General features: G+C 33.4%; 3 protein-coding genes across 3 annotated transcripts; 1 reads left to right on the forward strand and 2 right to left on the reverse strand.

Moving 5' to 3' along the window:
- Positions 1-1,537: 1,537 nt before the first annotated feature.
- LOC123204054 lies at positions 1,538-5,649 on the reverse strand. The gene is made up of 7 exons (XM_044620596.1): positions 5,424-5,649; positions 4,787-5,153; positions 2,637-2,775; positions 2,393-2,529; positions 2,068-2,130; positions 1,920-1,988; positions 1,538-1,842 (listed from the first exon to the last, which is right to left on the reverse strand). The coding sequence occupies exons 2-7, from the start codon at positions 4,979-4,981 to the stop codon at positions 1,768-1,770; spliced, it is 678 nt and encodes a 225-aa protein (XP_044476531.1). The 5' UTR covers positions 4,982-5,153; positions 5,424-5,649; the 3' UTR covers positions 1,538-1,767.
- Positions 5,650-7,796: 2,147 nt separating this feature from the next.
- LOC123204551 (beta-adaptin-like protein B) lies at positions 7,797-14,878 on the reverse strand. Its single transcript, XM_044621273.1, is given in 16 exon segments — positions 7,797-8,401; positions 8,742-8,945; positions 9,026-9,240; positions 9,338-9,752; positions 10,212-10,304; positions 10,841-11,020; positions 11,125-11,188; positions 11,273-11,484; positions 11,595-11,687; positions 11,816-11,995; positions 12,117-12,252; positions 12,765-13,015; positions 13,199-13,312; positions 13,895-14,070; positions 14,073-14,091; positions 14,653-14,878. Coding segments are annotated over 16 exon segments (2,739 nt in total). The 5' UTR covers positions 14,740-14,878; the 3' UTR covers positions 7,797-8,101.
- Positions 14,879-15,985: 1,107 nt separating this feature from the next.
- LOC123204687 (general transcription and DNA repair factor IIH helicase subunit XPB1) lies at positions 15,986-22,461 on the forward strand. The gene is made up of 20 exons (XM_044621469.1): positions 15,986-16,098; positions 16,193-16,236; positions 16,321-16,390; positions 16,494-16,662; positions 16,753-16,975; positions 17,057-17,113; positions 17,362-17,505; positions 17,821-17,901; positions 18,013-18,100; positions 18,518-18,855; positions 18,970-19,045; positions 19,139-19,332; positions 19,611-19,774; positions 19,865-19,937; positions 20,213-20,326; positions 20,672-20,752; positions 20,912-20,971; positions 21,620-21,703; positions 21,783-21,925; positions 22,080-22,461. The coding sequence occupies exons 1-20, from the start codon at positions 16,089-16,091 to the stop codon at positions 22,174-22,176; spliced, it is 2,310 nt and encodes a 769-aa protein (XP_044477404.1). The 5' UTR covers positions 15,986-16,088; the 3' UTR covers positions 22,177-22,461.
- The last annotated feature ends 718 nt before the right edge of the window (positions 22,462-23,179 follow it).

The following is a 23,179-nucleotide window of genomic DNA, read 5'->3' on the forward strand; positions in this document are numbered from 1 at the left end:
TCATGATGGCAGCATTACATTAGAAAGTTAATCGGGTTTGTAAAATTTTTAGGCTGGCTTTCATTTTGGGCCTCATCCAAAAAACAAAGCCCAAAATGAATCGAGAATTGAGCTGAGTTATATTTATACAAGTTTAAGTCCGGTTCAAAAATTATATTATAATCTTTATAATTTATATATTTATTAATTATTATATATTTTTAAAAATAAAAAATAAAATTTTAAAAATATAAATGCAAGCCTTAAATTTTTAAAAAATTATTAATATTTTACTCCTGTAGAGCCGAGTAGTGTTTGATCAAGCTCAACATATTTTTATAGCTTGGAATCACTAAGTAAGATTTTTGCTCAATCTCAAGGTGAAAGGTGGATGGCTAAAACTTGACACAAAAAAAAAAATATTTTAACCCTTTAATTAAAAAAGCTTAATAAATTATATATTTATTAATTATTAAGTACAAAAACAAAATTTTAAATATATAAATACAAGATTTAAAATTTTTTAGAGTTAAATTGATATTTTATCCAGACGAGCTATAACGTCATTAACTCAATGAGCAAGCCCACATCAAATTCTAGCTCAAAAGCTCTGTTTTATGACACATTGAATATTTTTATTTATTTTGTGGTAATGAAGAATCTCTTTCGAGTTAGAGTATTATTTTGAGATTGAATTAACTATATTGAGTAGATTAAACTCGAATTCAATAATTAGTCATAATCATTAAATTAAGTAAATCAAAAGTTATGCTGTTGAATGAGTTAAATACAAACTCTCACTCTTGAAAGTCTATATCTTTACCACTCAAACTACTATATGGAAGCATGATAAACTCAATCTCAAGGTAAGGTAAAATTGACTGCAGAAATTGCCGAAATCACTTTAATTCGGCAAAAGCAGCCGTTTGAAGCAGAGGTCTCAAGAAAATGTAAAGACAAGGCAGGCAGGCGAATCTTTGCCATAGAATCCTTATTGGGGCAAAAATTGGCTAAGCGACAGACACATCAAATCGAAAACAAATATGATGAAGTTACATAAACCAGGCAAAGGCCTGGTTTCTGACTGGAAAACACATACTATTTAAATAAAAAAATGTAGGAAGAGTAATGTTTTACCCACAAATAATGACTTCCAATAATATATCCTTAGGAGATTAATTAATTTTAAATTACATATCAAAATAATAATTAATTATATAATATATTATTATTTATATACAAAATTATATATATTATTTACATACATAATATTATTACAGGAAGAATGATAATCTAACCCCCATAGATAGCCTGGGTAACATTAGAAGAGTTCATATGTAAAAACACTTTTGTTAAGGGCACTTTAGTCCACAGGTTTTCTATTATCCATGTGTCCACATCACAAATTCTAGTATTGAAATAATAGTATAATAATATATTTTTTAAATATTTAATTAAATATTTAAAACCAGTATATTTACCCTGCATGCTTTTAATGGGACCAGACTTTAGCCCATTTCCAAGATATCTCGAAACTAAAGCATTTGTGCAATTGGACTGAGAAAAAGATAACAGGATTAACCATGCATTCTTGAAATAATACTGCTGGAAGTTAACAAAGATCAGAGAGCATGTAGCATCATACCAGAACACTACACTTGGGAAGAATTGTGGTTCGTCGATAAACAGCCCTCGGTATATAATTAGAACTGATCTAAAGGTTAGAGTCAATATCATACAGAGGCAATGGACATTCATACTTCTCACTTTTTGACTCCCATATATGTGTCAGTCGTCACTTGCTTTCCGTCTCTTCACTGCTTTGATGAATTTGGAGATCACCTGTGTGTCGCATAATGGTTGCTGTACCGAAATAGGATTTCAGATTTTTACAGTTTATTTGATCACAATAAACACGAGAGTTAGAATTAGAGAGAGACCTGTGATGCAAAGTGCCGCTGCACTGCATTAAGCAGTTGCTCCCTTGATGAATCAGAATTGATGTTAACCTACAGAGTATTGTGCAGAAAGTGAGTTGGATAAATATTATACAAATTTAGTAAAGAATTTACAGTTAGTGAGACTTACAAGGCGGTAGTGTCTGCAGTATCTTCGCAATGAATTTGTTCCGAGTCGGGCCAGGTTCACCCTCTGATTGTGGTAACAAAATGATTAGGAAGCACATAAACCATAAAGGTACATTATCAAAACAAAGTGCTTCACATGATCCACATGACAGAATCTCAAAAAGTTGTCAACTTTATGTTCAAGACAAAGTTGAGCATTATTTGCAAGTAAATCCATAAACAGTTTTAACCATGTCATTATGTTTGGGCCATGAAAATCAGATACAATATTCATACTATGGTGTAAAAACTATATTGTTATCAGTATCCATCTCTAATTTTCTTACCAGTTGAGATGTGTGAATAATAGATTGAACATCTCTGTAGGTACTACGATTCACCAACTTTGCAGATGCAGATGAAACCCATGGCCTAGTTTGACGAACTCTTGGCTTACTCAATTTGTGGAACTCGATAGTACTTGCTGAGCAAGGAGACAGAATAGAATTAATGGCTACGTAAAGTTCAAACAGCAGTAGGTAAAATCTGATAGTGAGCAAACTGCAACAGTTATGAAATAGCGTTACTTACAGAAATCATGGTCCCTTTCAGCAACATCTGAGCCACTGCTACAGTAATCATGATCATCATCCGCTTCATTCCCGGTGGGATGTTCCAGCACACTCAAAGCATTCCTTTGCAGCTTAACTTCAACCCCATTTTTCAGAACCTTGTAGCCAAGGCAATCACAACTTTCAGGAAAAACATCTAGTTATATCATAAGTAATTTGACAGAAAAATATTTACCAGTAGAGGGATGTCCAATAAAAGCTAAAATTGTACCCATGGTAATTAATATTTATAAGAGCTTTGAGTACCCTAAAAAACAATACTGCATCGTAGAAACAATTTAAAAAAGCATAATCAAGTAAAAGTTTTTTTCAGAAGTACATGACCGGACACACCGAAGTACAGAACAAAATCACTAAAATCTCAAAATTTTCTCCTCCTTCCAATAACAAGTAATTTGATCAATCATTATAGTAGTAATAGTAACAATTTATCCTCTCAAGATTCACAAGATCAAGACAACTTTCAGCACAGTTGACAATCTTTCTATCATCTCTTAGATTTCCCAAGATCAAGGCACCATTGCTTCACTTGATTCTTGGAATGTCACTTTGGAAAGACTTGTGATCAATAATATTTCTTTTTAAGTTATTGCCATCAAGAGCAATACTATACGTATACACTTTTAGTATATAATTTGGGTACACAAATGATGTGTCATCATGTGATTGGGTATTATTTTATCTTTAATTCAAAATCATTCAATCACATGTTGATATATTATCCGTGTATTCAAATTATGTATTAACAATGTGTATACATAGTTCTACTATTATATTAATATGTTATATGTTATATGCATGTACATCCATAAAGAAATGAAAAATGATACTGCCATATACAAATAAAAAAACTTGCATTACTTTTTTCATTATCTTGATAATATTTTTGCAAACATTTAATAACCTAAATGAAAGAAAATGAAAAACATACAAAATAACGGAACACCAAGTCAAGAAAACACAAGAAAGAGAAAAAGAACTAATACTAGCTAATTATTTCTTCTTGAATAAAATAGTAGTCCTAATATTTAATCATACGATTCAAACAATGACCCACCAAATACTAAATGCTAGATTCCCACTAAGAAGTAATTAGCTTAATTTAATTCAACCGTGTAAAGCATATTTAAGAAGATAGGGCAAAAGAGCTTTGTCTAGTCAAAGACAACGTATATTCTGTACGTTATTTATATGTATAAACCATTTTTCATACCTTTAGCAAGAAAAGCATAATTTAGAAGGAGAGGAATCCACCGGAAACCACCCATATAGAAACATTAAAGAATGCACATTTTTGGCGAGCAATGCACCAATGCAGGAAGGTTAATTCAATAGGAAAGGAAACCATGTGAGCCTACTTTACGGGCAAAAGTCCCAATCTCTTATACCAATGACAAAAGAAAAAAAGACCCAAAACAAGACCAATGATAAAATCTGGAAAAGAAAATTCAAGTACTAAAATACCCAATTATTAAATAGTATATTGTGTCATATAATCATTAATTCATTATAAATATCAATAAACAAATTGACATATACAGGTAGAAAACGGTAACCACTACACAATACAATAGTTGAATTATTTATATCAATTGTATATCGCTTAATAATGGTGGTATAGATGAACTACAAACAATTTTGTATCATCATGTTAGTGGTACAAATATGAATACAAACATTGACCAACCATTACCTTAGGGAGAATATGAAATTATTCTGATAATTTATTTTTTATTATTAATATTATATTATTTAGTTTATTAATTAGTGAAATATTACAATAATATTTTATTAACAAGCTAACATAAACGTTAACATACAATTAATTTCATTACCACATTCTCTGTGGATATAAAAATATTACTTTGGTACAATTTCTTCTTTACTTAATAAATTTAACTTAACATATTAAATATATTTAAGTATCAAATTAACCAACCATAATAATAATTATTTATAAGTCCTAAATTTATCTGCCACATTATTAATTTAAACCCATTAATCTTTCAGTAAATTTATGCTTGTATTGATTAACCGCACCAAACTTAAGCTAAATATTCTCTTAAATCACGACAAAGCAACATAATAATAATAATAATAATAATATACCAGCCAATGCCAACCACCGAGACCAACTGCCTTCTTTACCACGCCTTGCAAGCCCACCAAAACAGACTTGGTCCTGTTGTTTCCAGTAACTATAACTTTCGTATGTCTGGGAAGAACAGAGAGCTCTTCGTCACCGCTTTCTTCACGGAACGGTGAGAGAACGCCCCGAGAAGAGCATAACTCCGGTACCAACATATCTTCGCTTCACTTTAAATATATAACACGCTCCCAATTTCGACAAAAAAAGCATAAGTTAAACCCAAGGAAAAAAAAAATAAAAAAAACCTAAATTCTCCAAACTCTGTGAAACCCAACCCAACAATCAGTTGATTAATGGGCAAACATTGTGTCTCTCCAACTGCAGTACCTGAATTAAATTAGAAAAACATAAAGAAAAAAGGAAATTTAAGTCAGCATAAATTGAAAATTCCACAACAATCATACATTTAAGAAGAGCAATTTGGAAGAATCATTAAATCTGACAGGAATATTTAGAGGGAAATGTTAAATGCTATGTGCCTCGAAGATGGAATCCATTCCAAAAACTGAATCACGGACTTGTATTGACAATAATAAATGAACGAACAGCGTCGTATCGTGCTCAAAGTTACAATGACGGCATCAAGAGACTGTTTACCTGTACGATTTATAAAGCAGGGAGAAGGAATGCAAGGAATATGGCGGAGACTCCGAGAAAGAACCGGATTTCGGCAAAAAATACCGGATGTGTACGGGATGAGGAGTGAGCGAGAGAAGAACAGTGGCAGTAGTAAGAAGAAGCAGTAGGAGGAGGTGAAGCAAGAGCTAGCAAAGCACACTAAATGCTATCACCAACTGCCAATAGAAACGAAACGACGTGTCATGTGGCGTACGCTCACACCTTTCCTACCGGCTTTTCCCTGCTTACTCCCTTTCACCCTAAGGTAAGGGTAAATAGGAATCGAATCAAACTAATTCGAATTTGATTATTAATTTAATTTAAATGAATTTAAATTTAAAACTTAAGTTTTTATGTCTTTAAATTTAAAGATATTCACTTGTCAAATTTTTGAATTTAAAAAAATTTAATTCAAATTGATTATTTTAATCAAAATATATTAAAATGATCAATTTTAATTTAATTACAATATTAAAATTGTAACTAGACTCGAGTTAATTTAAGACAAGCTCATTAAACTCCTAAGTTCGAATTTGACTATTTTAAACAAAATTAATCAAATTTAAACTCAATTTATTTTAAATTCATTCATCTTTAAATAAATATATATGCTTAACTAGCGAGCTTAAAATAAGAGTGATGGAGTTTTGCCAACTCGTAAAATTATAATTAAAAATAATAATTTATATATTTATTAATTATTTTTATATTTAAAATCAATAAAACAAAATTTTAGAAGTAACCAAATTGAGCCATAGCAAACTTGAATATAATACTCGAATTGTTTTGTGAATAGCTTAGAAATAACTTAATTCATTTATAATAATTTCATTTTTTACAATGAATAAATATTATTTTAATAATTTATCTTTTATTACTTATATTATTTTATTTTATTTATCATTAATATACAGTAATTCTGTATTAATGATGACATAACAAAATATCACTTTAGGTATTAAAAAATTATTAAGTTAATTTTGATTTTATTATAATTTTATTTTGATTTATTAATTTTTTAAACTAAAATATCTTTACTTTTAATAAATAATATGAAATATATTTTAAAATAATTATACTAAAAAACTTTTAAATAAAATTATTTCTTAATATTATTTTATTAATTTTAATTAAATATAATAATTATTTATATTTATAAAATTTTATTAAATATAATAATTATTTTAATTTAATAATTTTTTATATATTTTATTTTTAAAATAATTTTTTAATTTAATAATAAAATATTATTCACACTAACAAACCTTAATAGATATGAACAAATTAACGTGTGTTTGAGACAATCATTGAAGCTTATTATTTTTACACAAAACATGTCGTTATTTTTGTCATCTTGTAAGGGCAGATCTGTCATTTAGAAAGAGTAATAGTGCTTGAAAATTAGGAGCGGGAACAAGACGAGCCAGTGACCGGTTGCCTAAAAAGGAAGAAGGAAAAGAGAGAAGACACGTGTCAAGGACACAGCTGTCGGATGTTGCCGTAGCAAATGAAAACAGTGGCAAACTTGAGGGACGACTGGAAATAAAAAGGACGAAATTGTATAAATTTGAAATCTGGTTTGAAGTCCGCTCTCGCAGCTGGAGCGCACTTCGCACCTCGCTTCCAGATTTTAAGGATTTCAAAGAGTGGCCCACAGGTTGCCCATCATTTAATTTCCCGGAATCCCACTACTTTCTTTTTCGCTCAATTTCTCAACCAAAAGATTTTATTATCCACCACCTTTCAGCCAACGGTACACTTGTAGAACACACACTTCAAATTTCTCTCTGAAGAATGGAGCTAGGGCAGATTCAATTCGATTCAATTTTGAATTTGAGTATTCTTAACTTATTTGATATAATAAATTTAAATTTGATTAGATGAAAAATAACTTTAACCGTATATAAAAAAAATCATCTAATTAAATAAGATTTCTTAGTTAAAAAAAATCATCGAATCTTCTACTTAAGTTTCATATGTCATGACAATGATAACAAATGTAGAAATAAAACACACAAGATTGGATTGTTTTACAAAACTTTAAAGTGAAATGTGTTTTCTCCTGGCACATTAACAATGCTTCATAAAACTTTCTAAAGGTGGTATAGAGAAGAGAAAGATTTTTGTAATCGATAATAACCGGATAAGTCAATGGGAATGAAACAAGTGAATGTCAAATCACTAAAATCGCATACATGTAGGGTGAACCCGTTCTAGACTAATGTTGGGGTGCTGCAAAACAAAAATACTATATATACTTATTTCGAATATATAAATAAATACACACTTATGTATGTCTTTACGTGAATGAATGTTATTTTACTCTTACTTCTAAGTCACTGAATCATATAATAACACACATAAATATATACCTATCTGTGTATTCCAAGTGAATATATATAGTTTCATTGTTTTCAATATAACCATGCATAAATTTATCAAAAGAAAAATACATCTGCTTTACCCACTACTAAAATGGCCAAAAAAAAAAAAAAAAGTAAATCACTTCAACTTTGAATAAGTTCAAGCAGCAGATGGCCGAAACAGGAAAGAGCAAAATGACCAGCCAAAAAAATTCAGTAGCCAAAGATACATTTTAGATATTACTAACCGAAAAAAGAAAAAATTTGTATTGAACCCACAAAATGAAAACAGAATCATGCCTGAAGGAGACTCTCGACAGCTTCAAAGAAGAGAGGTGCCATCTCAGGATTTGGAGTCTTGATCGCACACTTGACACCAGGATTTCCGATAACTGTTGTGAGTTCTATCAAGAAGGGTACACCGCGGGGAATCTTTGCAGAGAAGTAGAACACATCCTGGTTTGCATGCTTGCGCTTTGCAATGAAGAACATGTTTGATGCAGCCAAACGATCTAGAGTTGCTTCGACATTGCTCACTACAATCCCCGGAAGGTCCTTCAACACCTCATTGGAATCAGGAAGGGATCTCCATGTCTACATAATGGGAACAAAACACTTAAAAGTGTAAATATCAAGTTTCAATTGCTTGAATTGTCATTCTTCAATTTAAATAAGTGGCAAAAATTTTCTTTTCACACAAATTTACAAAAAGAAATGCAATTGCTTCGTTATTATTCACTCAATTTTAGCTACCAAAAAGCTGCAAATTACAATTTTCAGTTCATAAGATTAGGTGAACAAACGTAAACCTTCAATCATAAATTGATTCCCCCTTCATCAAAGCAGTGATCCTTGTGAAGGTTTTTACACTTTCATATCATGTGAAGCTCCAAGAAACAAAATGACCGAATAAACAATTGTTTAAAGGTTTTACCTCAAGAAAGCTTCCTCTCTCCATTCTCCCATCCTCAGTGAAAAACACATGAAGAGAAATCTTATCGTTGAAGTACCATACTGGCTGTTGACTATTTTTTACAGCAACCTGCAAAAGCGAGCTTGGAGGACCAGTTGACATATTCTGAAACAATACCATTGGCAACAATGTCCTGGTTGAAGTCCCAGGTTGCAATTGCGGAACCTGAAATACAAGATATTAGAGCCCAGTGATACAGTAACCAATTTACTCTAAAACAACAAAACAACGAATGTATTAACTACCTGAAGGGGTCCAGCAGCTGCAAGACCAAACGTGTTCTTATTAAACTGAATCATAAACCCATCAAGGGGAATCTGAGAGTTGTTCTCAAACAGCATGCTGTATAATACTTGACCATCCTGACGTGTTAACTGTGCGCTGATTTGCAAACCCTGGCCTGTTGATGCAGGTAGTAGAACAGGAAGAGGAATGCTGCAGTCAAACACAGAAGATTTAGCTCAGAACAATAGGCATGCAATGAAAACAATACAAATTGTTGAATTACTCTGCATCACAAATATGAGACTGGTAAAACAGTGTGCTCATATCAACACTTACACAGGTATGTTCAGGCTGATCAACTGGGACAATGGCACTGTTATCTAGGCCTATCAGATCACCTAGTAAATCAGGCACCGGAGCAGCAGGTGCAGGACCAGTCGAAGGATGTGCTGGCTGCCTTCCTGCAGGATATGGGGCACTACTGGAACTGGTTTGTGGTGATGCTCCTCCATCAGCAACATGAGCAGGCGTATCCGAATACCCAGGATCAATTCCATTAGGGTAGTCATCATCTTCTGTTTTTGGGGCTGTCGTCTTCACACGGGTTATAAAAGCTTCTGGTGGTTTGTGATACACAGAAGACAATGTAGCAATGTTGGCAAGAAGTTCATCAAGAAGAGAAGGATCAAGTTGGTTTGAATCATCAGAGATCACAGGCTTCTCGGCTAACACAATATCCTTAGCTGCCTGAGAGGTAAAAAATCAGGCCTGTCACATTTACAGCTGATAAACTATGGCCCTAAAGTTCCATTCTAGATGCATATAAGCAAAGATACTAAAGACCCAAAAGTTTCAACATCATCATGTACCTATTATATACTCCTTTCCGTCCAAGAGTTTGGCATGGCTAGATACATGTTTACAAAAAATAATAATAAAAAACCTTTAAAATTTAGCACAAATAAGATGGATAGAGACGTTGTGTTGGATAATTTACTGTGTATACGAGGTTGGGAAATTCTACAATGTTTGCCAGTAATGAGGACACCGGCAGAACTGACATGCACTTCTACAGTCCTCCCCAAAATAATAATAAAAATACATAAAAGGCAGAGAGTGCAATGAGTTTATATTCAAGCAAATCTGTTGCTATTGAATTTGAACCAATAAGGAAAGAAACATAACATGTTACAAGTAAATCCACACCTCAGGATCAGTAGACAAAAGACGCCAATATATGTAGGCACGATCACGCAGATCAGGATTGTCTGTTTCCACTGTAGCATTGTTCAAAACAACCTGCAGGCATGAATTTGTATTAGTGACAATTGACTGGAATGTAGGAAGACTGTACATGTGCAATAAAAATAGGAATGGTACATACAATAATGGAAATTGATTCCTTAACTTCTAGATATAGGAGAAAAGTTACATCTGACTACTACATGCTACCACAATGATATTGCTCCACAAATACAACCATGTAACCATTTTAGATCTCATCTAGGATTTGGTACATCAAACTAGAGGGAACCTATGACATACAGATGGAAAATTAAAAACAGTCTCTCCATACATAACTCTACCGCCAACAGCAAACAGTTACAGATATGCCATAGTTTGCCATTCATTTTTCCGTGCCAGGTGTGTTGCACCTAAGGTTTTATATAAAAATCAGAGAAATGCATAAGCAGATACTATATAACTTCCTGAGCTGGGGGAAGGATGGCATAGAGTTATTGGCAATTGCCAGCAAAGAAAATGAAGCTAGAAAAGCAAAATAATAATAATAATAATTAACTGAAATATAAGCATGTAGGACATTACAATGATACCTGAATCATCTGTTGTGGACCTTCAGTTGGCTTCTTAAGAAAAAGTTTGACGGTTGCTGTTAGCAATTGCAACTGGACTTGAGCAGGCTCTTCAGGGAAACTCTCTAAGAAACTTTCAAGGAGTTCATCAGCATTGTCAATTCTCTCTGCATATTCACCAATTATCCAAATCATGGAAGCCTGAGGGAAGAGATGACAAATCAATGCCAGACATATATGAATTCAGGAGTTCTAGGAGAATACAGAAATTTTACATCGCTCAGCAACTGAGGAAATGAAACTACCTTAGCTTCAGGCTCGTCTAAAGTGTCCAAGCTTTCACAGAGAGTTGCAATTATAGATTCGTATCTGTAGAGAATGATAAGAATCCAAAAATTAGACCTGAGCTTTTCTGTTTCTCTAGCAAAATCATATAAGAAAGCTGCAACCTACGTGTTAGGGTATCTTCTAAAGATATCTTTAATGACTATAATAGCCTCTTGAACCACATAGTTCACTTTAATCTTGATCAACTCAAGCAGCACACTAATGCACCGTTCAGCTGCTCTCTCTAATTTTATGGCACAGCGGCCAATTGCACGAACAGCCTTTCTGACAAAATCTACGTCTACTTCTGTAGCATACTCTTTGAACTCTAATAGAACCTACAAAAGTGTTCACCAAGTCAGCATCATATCAAAATTACTTTCGCTGAGAATTCAAGAAGCAAGACAAAGTTAACAAATTACAGTAACATCTACAAAAGTATACCTACCTGATCTATATTTCGGTCAGAAGCAAGTTTTATCATGATTTCTAGTTTTTCCATCTTCACATAAATGGGATCATTGTACTTACAGAAAAATACCTATAAAACAGTAAAGGTTAAAAAAGTGTGAGTCCCTGCTCACATAAGTACTAAAGTGAAGCATAACTGCAAGTCGTTATGAATATATGTAAAATACTTGAACAAGCACATAAGAATTTGTCAATCACCTTAATTTCATGGGCAAGTATTGTAGGACGTCTTTGCACTATAAGGTTGATATTGCGCAATGCAACGTACTGTATCTCAGGTTCTGCAGACAGTAAAGTCACAAGAGGAGGAGCCATCTTTTTGCAAAGGTTTCGAACTACATCAGTACTTGTGATAAGCTCCATTTGTTGAAGGATCATCTACAAGCAAACAGAAAAGAAAAAGGGATTAAGAATGACAAAAGATACAGACTAATGATTGATTTAACCACTGAATAGGAAGTAAAGATGCATACCAATCATTATAATATATAATTGATACCTTAACAGCTGAAAGTACAACAGCACAATTAGCATGTTGCAGTCGTGGAGTAACTCTCTCCACTATAGTTTCAGCTTCACGAGCATCAGCTGCTTTATATCTAGAGAGAGCATCCAATATAAAAACTTGACCCCACCTAAACAGAAAATTGATTGACATTAGAAAATAGTCAAAATGTAGCCCTTGCTAAATATTAGAAAAAGATTCAAAGACATAAATTGATTTTTATCAAAAACACTTAGTATACAAATGAACATGCCTTAAAAGTAAAATGTCCAAAATCAAAACATCAGTCAACGATACCTGGTGTTCCTATATGCAAGATCTATTACAAAACCTAAAAGGATGATATCTACATGCACATGATGCCGTACACCTAAGTAGACATGAAAAATCTCCACTAGCTTACAAAGAATAGCCAAAAACCCTATCATGGCAAACTAAAAAATACATAAGAAAACAACCTCATTATGGGTTTTGACATTTGATGCCAAAAAAAGGGTAAAAAGGTTTAATGGATGTTAAGTATTTTGAAAAGATAGCTCACCATGAACAACCATATACGATACAAACATTTCAATTCATATTAAATTACTCGCCAAACCTACTTTGAGGGGAAAAAAAAATAATTTTCAAATATAAGCTTACTCTGTGCATTCATTTAGAGCAGTAAGGAGCTTTGAGAGTGTGTGACTAGTGATCTCAAATATTGGTCTGCTACTATTCTCTTGAATCTCAGCAAGAGCTGCGACAGCATTTGCTACAACCATTGGATTGTTGTCAGATATCAAATCCTTGAGAGATTCAAGAAAACCCCTATCCTCAACCAACTCAGCATTTATGTCATAGAGTTTTGCAACACAAATGGCTGCTGTTTTACGCACATATGGATCATCATCCTGTTAAAATATGATAAACTAATGAATTATAGACAAAATAAAGAAAGAAAAGGTAGAAAAATGCAATTCAATTAAAATAATTAGCTAAGTTGTTGAAGAAAAAGTGAACACCATGTGAGATATTAAACTAAATATTAGTTCTGGCAGCAAGAATATTTAAATATCCAAGACTAGAAGTTCCACCTTAAGACACCTCTGAAGGGGGTCACAGAGGTATTCTGTGATTTTATCAACACGAATACATCCCATTGTACGCACAGCCAAAGCTCGAATCAAAGGATTTGGGTCCTGCGAGTCCTGCATCCATAGAACAAAAGTTCAATAGGAGACATAAATGCATGGTAACAACAATGTTGAACACATAATGTCATATATTTTGGATTCATACTGTGTGTGCAAGAAACAGAAAGAGAAACATGAGATTGCTTAATATAAAGAAATTTCTCTTCCACATTTCACATCCTTGAGCACTGATGTAATACAATGTACTAAGCAAAAGGTCCCAGACTCGGAAACTATTCTTTGATCATCATAAAACAGAGATTGCCAATAATATGTAAAAGATTTGCCTGGGTTCTTATGCATCTACCAATTCAAACCAGAGGAGATATAGTGATAAATGTGTCCCCTATGATGACTGCATGCGAACCCAGCAACTCAATAGCTGTTGATTCAATACTAACAATAGATCCAAAACTCAGCCAGCAATCCATAGCATCAATCACATGACTCCAGGAAATTTAGCATGATCATAAATCCAAAACTCAGCCAAGAATATCATATTTTTCTATTGTCTATTTTCATGGAAGGAGAGGCTGGTGCCAAATCCTCAAAGCAAAAAACTATGTCAAACTACAGCAGGTTCATCGTAATTCTTACCTTCACAAATGTGTTTACTGCCAAAATAGCTAGGTCTGGCTGAGATTTAGCATAGTTTATAAGATATAGGTACACAAGCTTCTTGAGCTCTAAATTTTCTGTCTGCATGCAATTCACTACATCCGTGAAGAGTGATGAAACATCCTTCCCAACAGTCATAGCAGCAATAACCTTTTCACAGCATCCTTTCTCTTGTCCTGCATTAAAAATTAAAAAAACATGCCAACACATTCTGATGAAGTACAAAAGGCAAGTGAATTCCGAGCGAAAAATTACAATATAAGCAGGTAAACAGAAGAAACTGTTAAGAAACCATCAACCTGGCTTAAATTCCATATGGGCAATAGCATGAAAATAAATCATAAATCCTCACAGAAACTCTAAAACCAAATAAGATCTAATACCATTTCGAGCACTGCAGATCTAATACCTTCTTATGCACCATCTATTAACTCCAACTAGACTGGGAAGATATATGTAAACTTGAGATCTGTTCAAATTATAGCAGCACTCCAAAAGATTCCATTTTTTCTTTAACAATTCCACCACCGATACCAAAAAAACTCACACTCGAACAGAAAAATTAAACGCATCGTTTCGATCATTTATCAAAAACAGATCTGGCATTTACAGTTTCTTAAAAAGCAGAATACAGCCACGAAGAACAAGTCCGAATAAGAGATGAAATTAAGAAGAATTTAAAAATGAAGCAAATAATTAAAATATATTATTATTAAAAGATGGATCATGGATGGTACCTTGTACTGTGAATTTAATTCTTCTTTCAGTTCAGGGATTTCTCCCTTTTTCGTTGTGGAAAAATACTTCGAATCGTGACCGCTCATCTTTCCTCGTCGCCTGTCTGAGTCTCAGTCTTCGACGATGTTCAGTTCAACAATGCTTCAGTCTTCAACGATGAACAAGAAAATGATCTAAAATGGCGAAGGAAGGACCGAGACGAAAATTGGTTCAGATCAGAGAGTTGTTTTGAGGTTGGGTTTGCTGTTGGGCGAGATGAGCCCGAAAACAAAGCCCAATATGGCCCATTTATGAGAGTTCGTTGCTCCGTACAACTTTCCCTCCTTTGTCAACGAACTCCGAAGTCCTCCGAGACATTCCACTGTTTCCCCTTCTGCAATACATCCACGAAAATCAACCATGGCTGAATGAATAAATTTCAACTGTCCAATTGAAGAATTAATAAGGATTTCATGGACAAATCATATCCAAATCACTTGGAATTTGAAAAACATGTAGAGCAATTTACAATATTAGAATTGGATCCGAGCCAATTCAAGTCAAATTCGTATTAGAGTTTCAATTTGATTAGTTTGTTCAAATTAAGTTCAAATCCCTCTTTAACAATATTATTTATTTTATTGATAATATTATTCATTTTATCAATAACATTATTATCTTGTTAATGACATTATTTATTTTATTGACACCTTAATTAACATTTCAATTAATTCAAATGAGCTTTAACTTGATTTATCCATTTATAATTTGAGTCAATTCCTGTTCTAGCTCAAGTAAAATATAACCTTATTTACAATAGGGTTAAATTGAATTGAGTATTTACATAATTCAAACTAGACTCAATTGTATTTATACAAAACTAGACTCAATTTGATTACATTTACGTAAAGTTTGAACTCAAATTCGAGATAAAAATGATTTACTTGAACTTGGTTTGATATCTATATTTAATTTTAGAAGGTAAAATTATAAAATGTAAATGTTAAATTTTTATTTTTAAAAGTTTATTAATATTATATTCGATCTTCATAATTACGAACTTAACTAAGTTATGACTTTTTTATAACTCTAATAATAACATTAACTACAAGTTTTCCACATTGAACTAGACTTGCCACCATGTTTTGCACAAATCGGTTAAATCTACTAGTTTAAGTTTTGAAATATGCTAGTAAACATGTAATTTGGTTCGAACTAGGCTGGCCATCAAAGTTTCGGTCGGATTGATTGGATCGGTTGATAACGGTTCCAAATAGATGCCGTTAAGTTTGGGTTGGTGGGATTAATGGCCTTGTAAGGATATTATCGTCTTTTCGACCATTTAATGACCTACTTATTTCTCTATAAATGACACTTGGATCCGAGGAACTTATAAATCTTTCACGAACTCCTCAAAAACTCAATCGGATTCTTTCTAATCACCAGAAAAAAAGATATGGGACACGGTATCTTCGAGCTCAAATTCCATTTTCAGCTCGGCATCTCGCTTGATTAATAACGTTTATTGTTTTTTCTTCTAATTGTACTTTTTTTTTTCAGGCGATAAAGGTCGACCTAGCAAGAAACCTAAATTTACTAATAAGGTTCATATTTCTTCTCATTCAACAAATTTCTCGGCTTTGGTATGAAAATCTTACAGCTCCTAAAGAATCGAGCAACTTGTGCAGGAGGATCCCGCCAAATTTGTTGAAGACGATGACGCCTATTACAATGAAGATGGAGATGATCTTCGTGATGGTAATATTTATATGTGTGTGTGTGTGTGTGTATAATTTGTTTCTGAATATTTTGAGATTTATTTGTTTGGCATAATTAATTGGTGAAATGTTAACAATTGAAGGCGAGAGAGAAGAGAAAAAACGTGATTTTAGTAAATTAGAACTGAAGCCCGATCACGCTAATCGGCCACTGTGGGCCTGTGCTGATGGACGAATATTTCTTGAAACATTCTCTCCTCTATACAAACAAGCTTATGATTTTCTCATTGCAATAGCTGAGCCCGTTTGCAGGTGAGGAAATTTCTTAGATTTGGTGTTGTTTGTTAAGTTGGGTGGTTGTTATGTAATTGTAATTAAGGATTTTGATTTATAATGTTGTAGGCCAGAGTCAATGCACGAGTACAACTTGACTCCGCATTCGTTGTATGCAGCAGTATCTGTTGGACTCGAGACTGAGACTATCATTTCTGTATTGAACAAATTGTCAAAAACAAAATTACCAAAAGAAATGATTGATTTTATACATGCCTCGACAGCTAATTATGGAAAAGTAAAACTCGTGCTTAAGAAAAACCGGTATCTTGTTGAATCCCCATTTCCCGAGGCAAGTTGGTTGTAAGTTTGTGTTTCTTTGTGGACTGGTGGTCTTAAGGCTTGGTCTTAAGCCTGATTTTGATGCATGTAGGTGTTGAAGAAGTTGCTTCAAGATGAGGTGATATCAAAGGCTCGGATTAGTTCTGAGGTTTGTTGCTAAATATGATTGAATTCAGTGGTTGTAGGTGTGTATATAATGTTCTTTATGGTATAGCTTATTATAATATACAATCTTATTCACGGTTATTTCAAAATGTAATTTAGTCTCTTTTTACTTGCAAATCTTTGGATTATTTACTCTTGAAAGTATTTATGCATTATTTCTCTATTGGTTCTTTTTGTATGCGACCGTTTCCTATGAGTTGAATCTTGAAGACATGGATATATTGTGTTTAGGGCTTACATGGAAGGGATGGATTTACAATAAGCAAGTCTTCCGGTGAAATTGCCACTGGTCATGATGAGTTGCTAAATGAAGCAGAATTGGCAGCTGCAGCTGAAGAAAAAGAAACTCACTCGTTTGAGATTGATCCTTCCCAGGTATGTGTTGTGTGTTAAAATTCTGAAATGGATTGCACAATTACCATACTTATTCATGTTGCATCATATCTTAGGCACGGTTTTGCTAACATTAGCTGACAGCTTTGCTCTCTTTGGTTCCTTTAACTGTAATGACCATCGATTTGTTTATCAAGTACTAACGAGTATTGATTGGTTTAGTTGCAATGAATGTCAAGTCAAAAAGAATTGATAACATTTTATTATTTAGTTGGAAGGAATTTAAGTTCATGCATTGGGGTCATACTCTATGGTTTTGTTTTAACTTAAGTTTATGAATCTGTTCTTTGTCTGCAGGTTGAGAATGTTAAACAACGTTGCTTGCCAAATGCTTTAAATTATCCAATGTTGGAGGAATACGACTTTAGAAATGATACTGTAAGTAACTAGTTTCAACTTCATAGACTTGACTGATAGTCTAGTCATTATCAGGTTGTTTAGAGACTTTTTTCCCATAATATTTGATGAAAAGATCGTTTGGTGTGGCAGATCAACCCTGACCTTAATATGGAACTTAAGCCTCATGCACAACCACGGCCATATCAAGAAAAGAGTCTCAGTAAAATGTTTGGAAATGGTAAGGTTATATTTGGTTACAGACATCTGTGGTAAGAATGTAGGTTGTTCATCAAAATTTTTTTGCTGCTGAAATGTTGTTTGATAAATGTATGTCACATTTTTTTTTTTAAGAATGGGACCTCTATTATAGTTTATCTAGATATTGGATCTCTTTATGCATAATTTTTCAGCTAATTAGGAAATCTTGGGAATGAATCTTATCTGAGTATCATTCGTTTGCAATTCCCCCCGTCCTCCCTCATATGTGATTGTATTGAATCTTACTAGTAGACTGCATCTTCTTTACCTAGTGATAACATTCCATCAGTTCTTAATGACTTGAGGTAGATGAAACAAATTTTTTTTTTGGCTTCATGTTGATTGTGAAAACAAGACATTACCTTGTGGATTCACGATGTGATTGTTTAAATTGCAGGTAGAGCAAGGTCTGGCATCATTGTACTGCCATGTGGTGCTGGAAAGTCTCTAGTTGGTGTTTCTGCTGCAAGCCGGATAAAGAAGAGCTGTCTTTGTTTGGCAACAAATGCTGTTTCTGTGGACCAGTGGGCCTTCCAGTTTAAGTTGTGGTCCACCATACAAGATGATCAGATTTGCCGTTTTACTTCTGATAGCAAAGAGAGATTTCGTGGCAACGCAGGGGTGGTTGTGACCACATATAACATGGTTGCTTTTGGTGGTAAAAGATCTGAAGAATCTGAAAAGATTATTGAAGAAATCAGGAATAGAGAATGGGGGCTGCTCCTCATGGATGAGGTAATTATATTATTCCATTTTTGAAGGCCATTCTATATTGGTTTATTAGGTCACCAACTGACTTACGATATGTATTCCTTGTTGATTCATATATTTGTGAAATCTTCTGTGCAGGTTCATGTGGTTCCTGCTCACATGTTTCGTAAAGTTATCAGCATCACTAAATCACACTGCAAACTTGGGCTTACTGGTATCTTTCTGATAATATCATTTTTGATCCATCTGTGTCACTATCTGCATCTTTTGTAACTGAGAATGGATTTACTGACCAATTAAATTTCAGCAACACTTGTGAGAGAGGATGAAAGGATCACAGATTTAAATTTCCTTATTGGACCCAAATTGTATGAAGCAAATTGGTTGGATCTAGTAAAAGGAGGATTTATTGCAAATGTACAATGTGCTGAGGTATGGTGTCCAATGACAAAGGAGTTCTTTGCGGAATATCTGAAGAAAGAAAACTCCAAGAAGAAGCAGGTTTGCCTATTAAAGAATGACTCTTTATTTAAGTTGTGTAGGTTATTTAGAATTTTTTTTTTCTCTTTTCTTTTACCTTATTATTATTATTATTTTTGGTATCTTGTATTGCATTGAACATTGGCTGAAGAGTGTTTCTTGATTTTGTGAAAGTGATTGAGTGAATTTGCTATTGTTTTATGAATAGTTTATAAATGACCTAATCTTCTTAATATCCGATTTTGTGGTTTTTTAATGTTTATTTTCCTGTCTCAAGTTTGCAATTTCTTGATTTTCAGGCCCTCTATGTCATGAATCCTAATAAGTTCCGAGCATGTGAATTCCTCATACGGTTTCATGAACAGCAACGTGGTGATAAGATAATTGTATTCGCTGACAATCTTTTTGCACTTACGGAGTATGCAATGAAACTCCGCAAGCCCATGATCTATGGTGCTACAAGGTTGTTCACGGTCATTAATTGCTTTTGGAGATTTAATTTTTTCTCATGTTTTTTTCATGTTTAATTGTCCATCTTCTCTTCAATTTACAGCCATGTAGAGAGGACAAAGATTCTTCAGGCTTTCAAATGCAGTCGTGATGTGAATACTATCTTCCTTTCGAAGGTATCCTTTGTGAAATACAATGTCATTATTTTGCTTCAGCTGTTTAAAAATTGTTGGACCGTGTTCTCATAAAGGGAACTCTGTAGTGTATCATGTTATAACACGTATAAGGAATACAACTTTGTTTGAGTTTCTAAATTTGGTCTGCATACGCCAGTCATATGCTGTAGATTGGCCATTGGAAAATGATTTGTTCCTTTTTCAATAGGGGCCTTATTTTTGCTCCAGTGAAACTTGAGGCATCAAAGTAATTTTGTTGCTTCTGTTGTTCACAGGTCGGTGATAACTCAATAGATATTCCTGAGGCAAATGTGATCATCCAGATTTCATCTCATGCTGGTTCAAGACGTCAAGAGGCTCAGCGACTGGGTCGTATTCTTAGGGCAAAGGTTTGTTTTTGTAAGCTTCGATAATGAGTATAATATATTTGGCTGTCTGAGTTGATAATCAGCATGCTGAATTTTTGCATGCATATTACACATCACATAGAGTTTGTGTGCTTATGAATCTAGCTGAGTTTGTTAGATTTCTTGTTAAGATGACTTGTGTAGTAAAGGCATGAGATTATAGCATTGTCTATATGAAAGAAAAGGGTGACTTGTGGATATCTATTTTATGTAATGGTTCTTATTTGCGGAATTAACTGTATGATTTATGAGTTTGTTATTTTTTCTGTACGCCCCTAAGTCATTTTTTTGTTCTTGAATATAATATTGTTCACATTTGGTCCTCAGGGTAAGCTAGAAGATAGGATGGCTGGAGGCAAAGAGGAATACAATGCATTTTTTTACTCCCTTGTTTCTACAGATACCCAGGTGGCCTCTATTCTCTTTTTCATCTTTCTAAATATTCCATATATAAGTAGCATTGGTAGAATTCAAAAACTATAACTTCCACTGAACATGACTGATGTATCTAAATCCACCCCTTTTTTTCTCTAAGCTCAGGGTCTAATTAATCTGTGTTGTGTGCAGGAGATGTTCTACTCAACTAAAAGGCAGCAGTTTCTGATTGATCAAGGCTATAGCTTTAAGGTACATTGTTTCAACTATGCAATTGCTGAATTTTTTACATGATTAAGTGTGACCATTCCTTATGGATGAGAAGGGGCATTTACCTCTTAGCAACGAAGTATCCAATTAATTTCTGCGGTTGGTTGAGAAATATTTTCATTCCCTTAAAAGCACTGAATCATCTAAGTTGTTAATAGCTTCTGCATAGACTTGTGGAATATTGTTGGGTGTTGGGTGGAATTTGCTTTACAATAAAACTACGTGCATAAACAATGAGCACAAATGATGACATGTCACTATGTGATTGAACGATTTTGAATTAAAGATAAAAAACACCTAATCACATGGTGATATGTCATCGTTTATATTCAAGTTTGTGCACTATTGTTCTTTGCTTTAATAGTGTTGGAAGCATATGTGTGTGTGCATGCAAAATGCTTTATGAGCTTGTATCAATGCTTCTTTGTTAAGGTCGCTGTTAACGTACTTAAAAGTGCGTTGATAGCACTCTACATGTTGCATGCTTCATTGTTGTTAGGACTAATGAGAACCATTAATGTAGCTGTACTTGAGCTGTATCACCAAACAACTTTCAAGTGTACTGACAGTCAGATACATTTTAAGTCATTGTTGTAAGCATCTTTAGGTCCTAATGTATTTTTCTAACAGGTAATTACAAGCCTGCCACCAGCTGACACAGGAGCTGACCTGAGCTACCACCGTTTGGATGATCAATTGCAACTACTCAGCAAGGTTGTATTTTTTATTTCATTCACTTGAAATATTTTTGTGATTGATAAACTAGAATTTTCTGACATGGCATATTTGTTAGGTATTGAGTGCTGGTGATGATGCAGTTGGTTTAGAACAACTAGAAGAAGATGCAGATGACATAGCCCTTCACAAAGCCCGTCGCTCCACGGGATCCATGAGTGCTATGTCAGGTGCAAACGGGATGGTATACATGGAATACAGGTGTGGTTTTACTACGTTTTTGAATCTCATCAGAATCATAGGTTTTTCGCAGAACTTCTAAAGTCTCATCTTTCACTATAGAATCAGTTTCTCTAGTTGAATGCCTTATCTCTTGGAATTATACAATAAATATTTATTTCATCCTCTTCTGCAGTACTGGTCAGAAGAGACTTGCCGGGCAAGGCCAGGTTAAGAGTAAGCCTAAGGATCCGTCCAAACGCCATTATTTGTTTAAAAGACGCTATGGCTGAGGCAGCGATTGACACAACAATGCAGAAGATTGTGGCTCTTTTAGCCCTTATGCTGCAGCAGCAAGTCGTCCATTTCCCTGAGGTCAGTTTGCGTGAAAAGTTTGTATCAAAAAGCCGTGCACAGTTTTTCAGAGTTTATTATTTATACCATGAAACGAAAAAGGAGACAATAGCTATATATATAATATTAAGGTTTGCTGTATAGCTATTTTTAGGGTTGGATTTGAGTTGAATTCGAATATAAATTGGTTCGAGTTTTACTCAAATACATAATTGTTAGTATGAGTTTGATTGGTTGAGAGACTTGAGACCTACAATTCAAGTTTCTCTTGTTAAATAAAATTCTTTTGTTAGATAAATAAAATTAAAAATATTCTTTTTGAAATTAAAAAATAATTTTGAGATGGATAAATTCTCAAAACCATGGCTGAGTTTGAGTTTCAACCATGGTTGCTCATTTCAAACTCATTCAAATTGAGTTGATTATTAAATTCGAATTAATTCGGTTTGAATTTAATTTCTAATTACACATCGATAAACTGTGATCCACCTTGGAAAAAAAAATCAAATTACCAAGAAAACGTTGTTGTAATTTTTTTTTCTTTGCAAGAACTATTATAAACCCTAGTCTTGTTGATTTGATCAGTTTGATAAAATCTATTTTAGTCATTCGAATGAATTAGAGTCAGAGAAGTGGAACAAATTGGATTTGAATTTGTTTAATTTAATATTTGGAAATGGATTTTGAATTTATTATTTATATATATTATGGGATTTGGAATTTAGATTAAATTTTTTTAGAATTTTATTAGATATTTAAATTTTTATTATGCTGTAAAATTGTTATACCGATGATACCAATTAGCCTGCCGACCATCCTTTTGTCTGGATTAATGTCCTATTCTTCTTTAAAATCATCCTGCTATAATTGTGTTTTGTATTTTAATATTATGTTTTATTGTATGATTAAGTGTTATTGTATTTTTAATTTAAAATTATTTAA

This window comes from Mangifera indica, chromosome 20, assembly GCF_011075055.1.
Source record: "Mangifera indica cultivar Alphonso chromosome 20, CATAS_Mindica_2.1, whole genome shotgun sequence".
Taxonomy (NCBI): domain Eukaryota; kingdom Viridiplantae; phylum Streptophyta; class Magnoliopsida; order Sapindales; family Anacardiaceae; genus Mangifera; species Mangifera indica.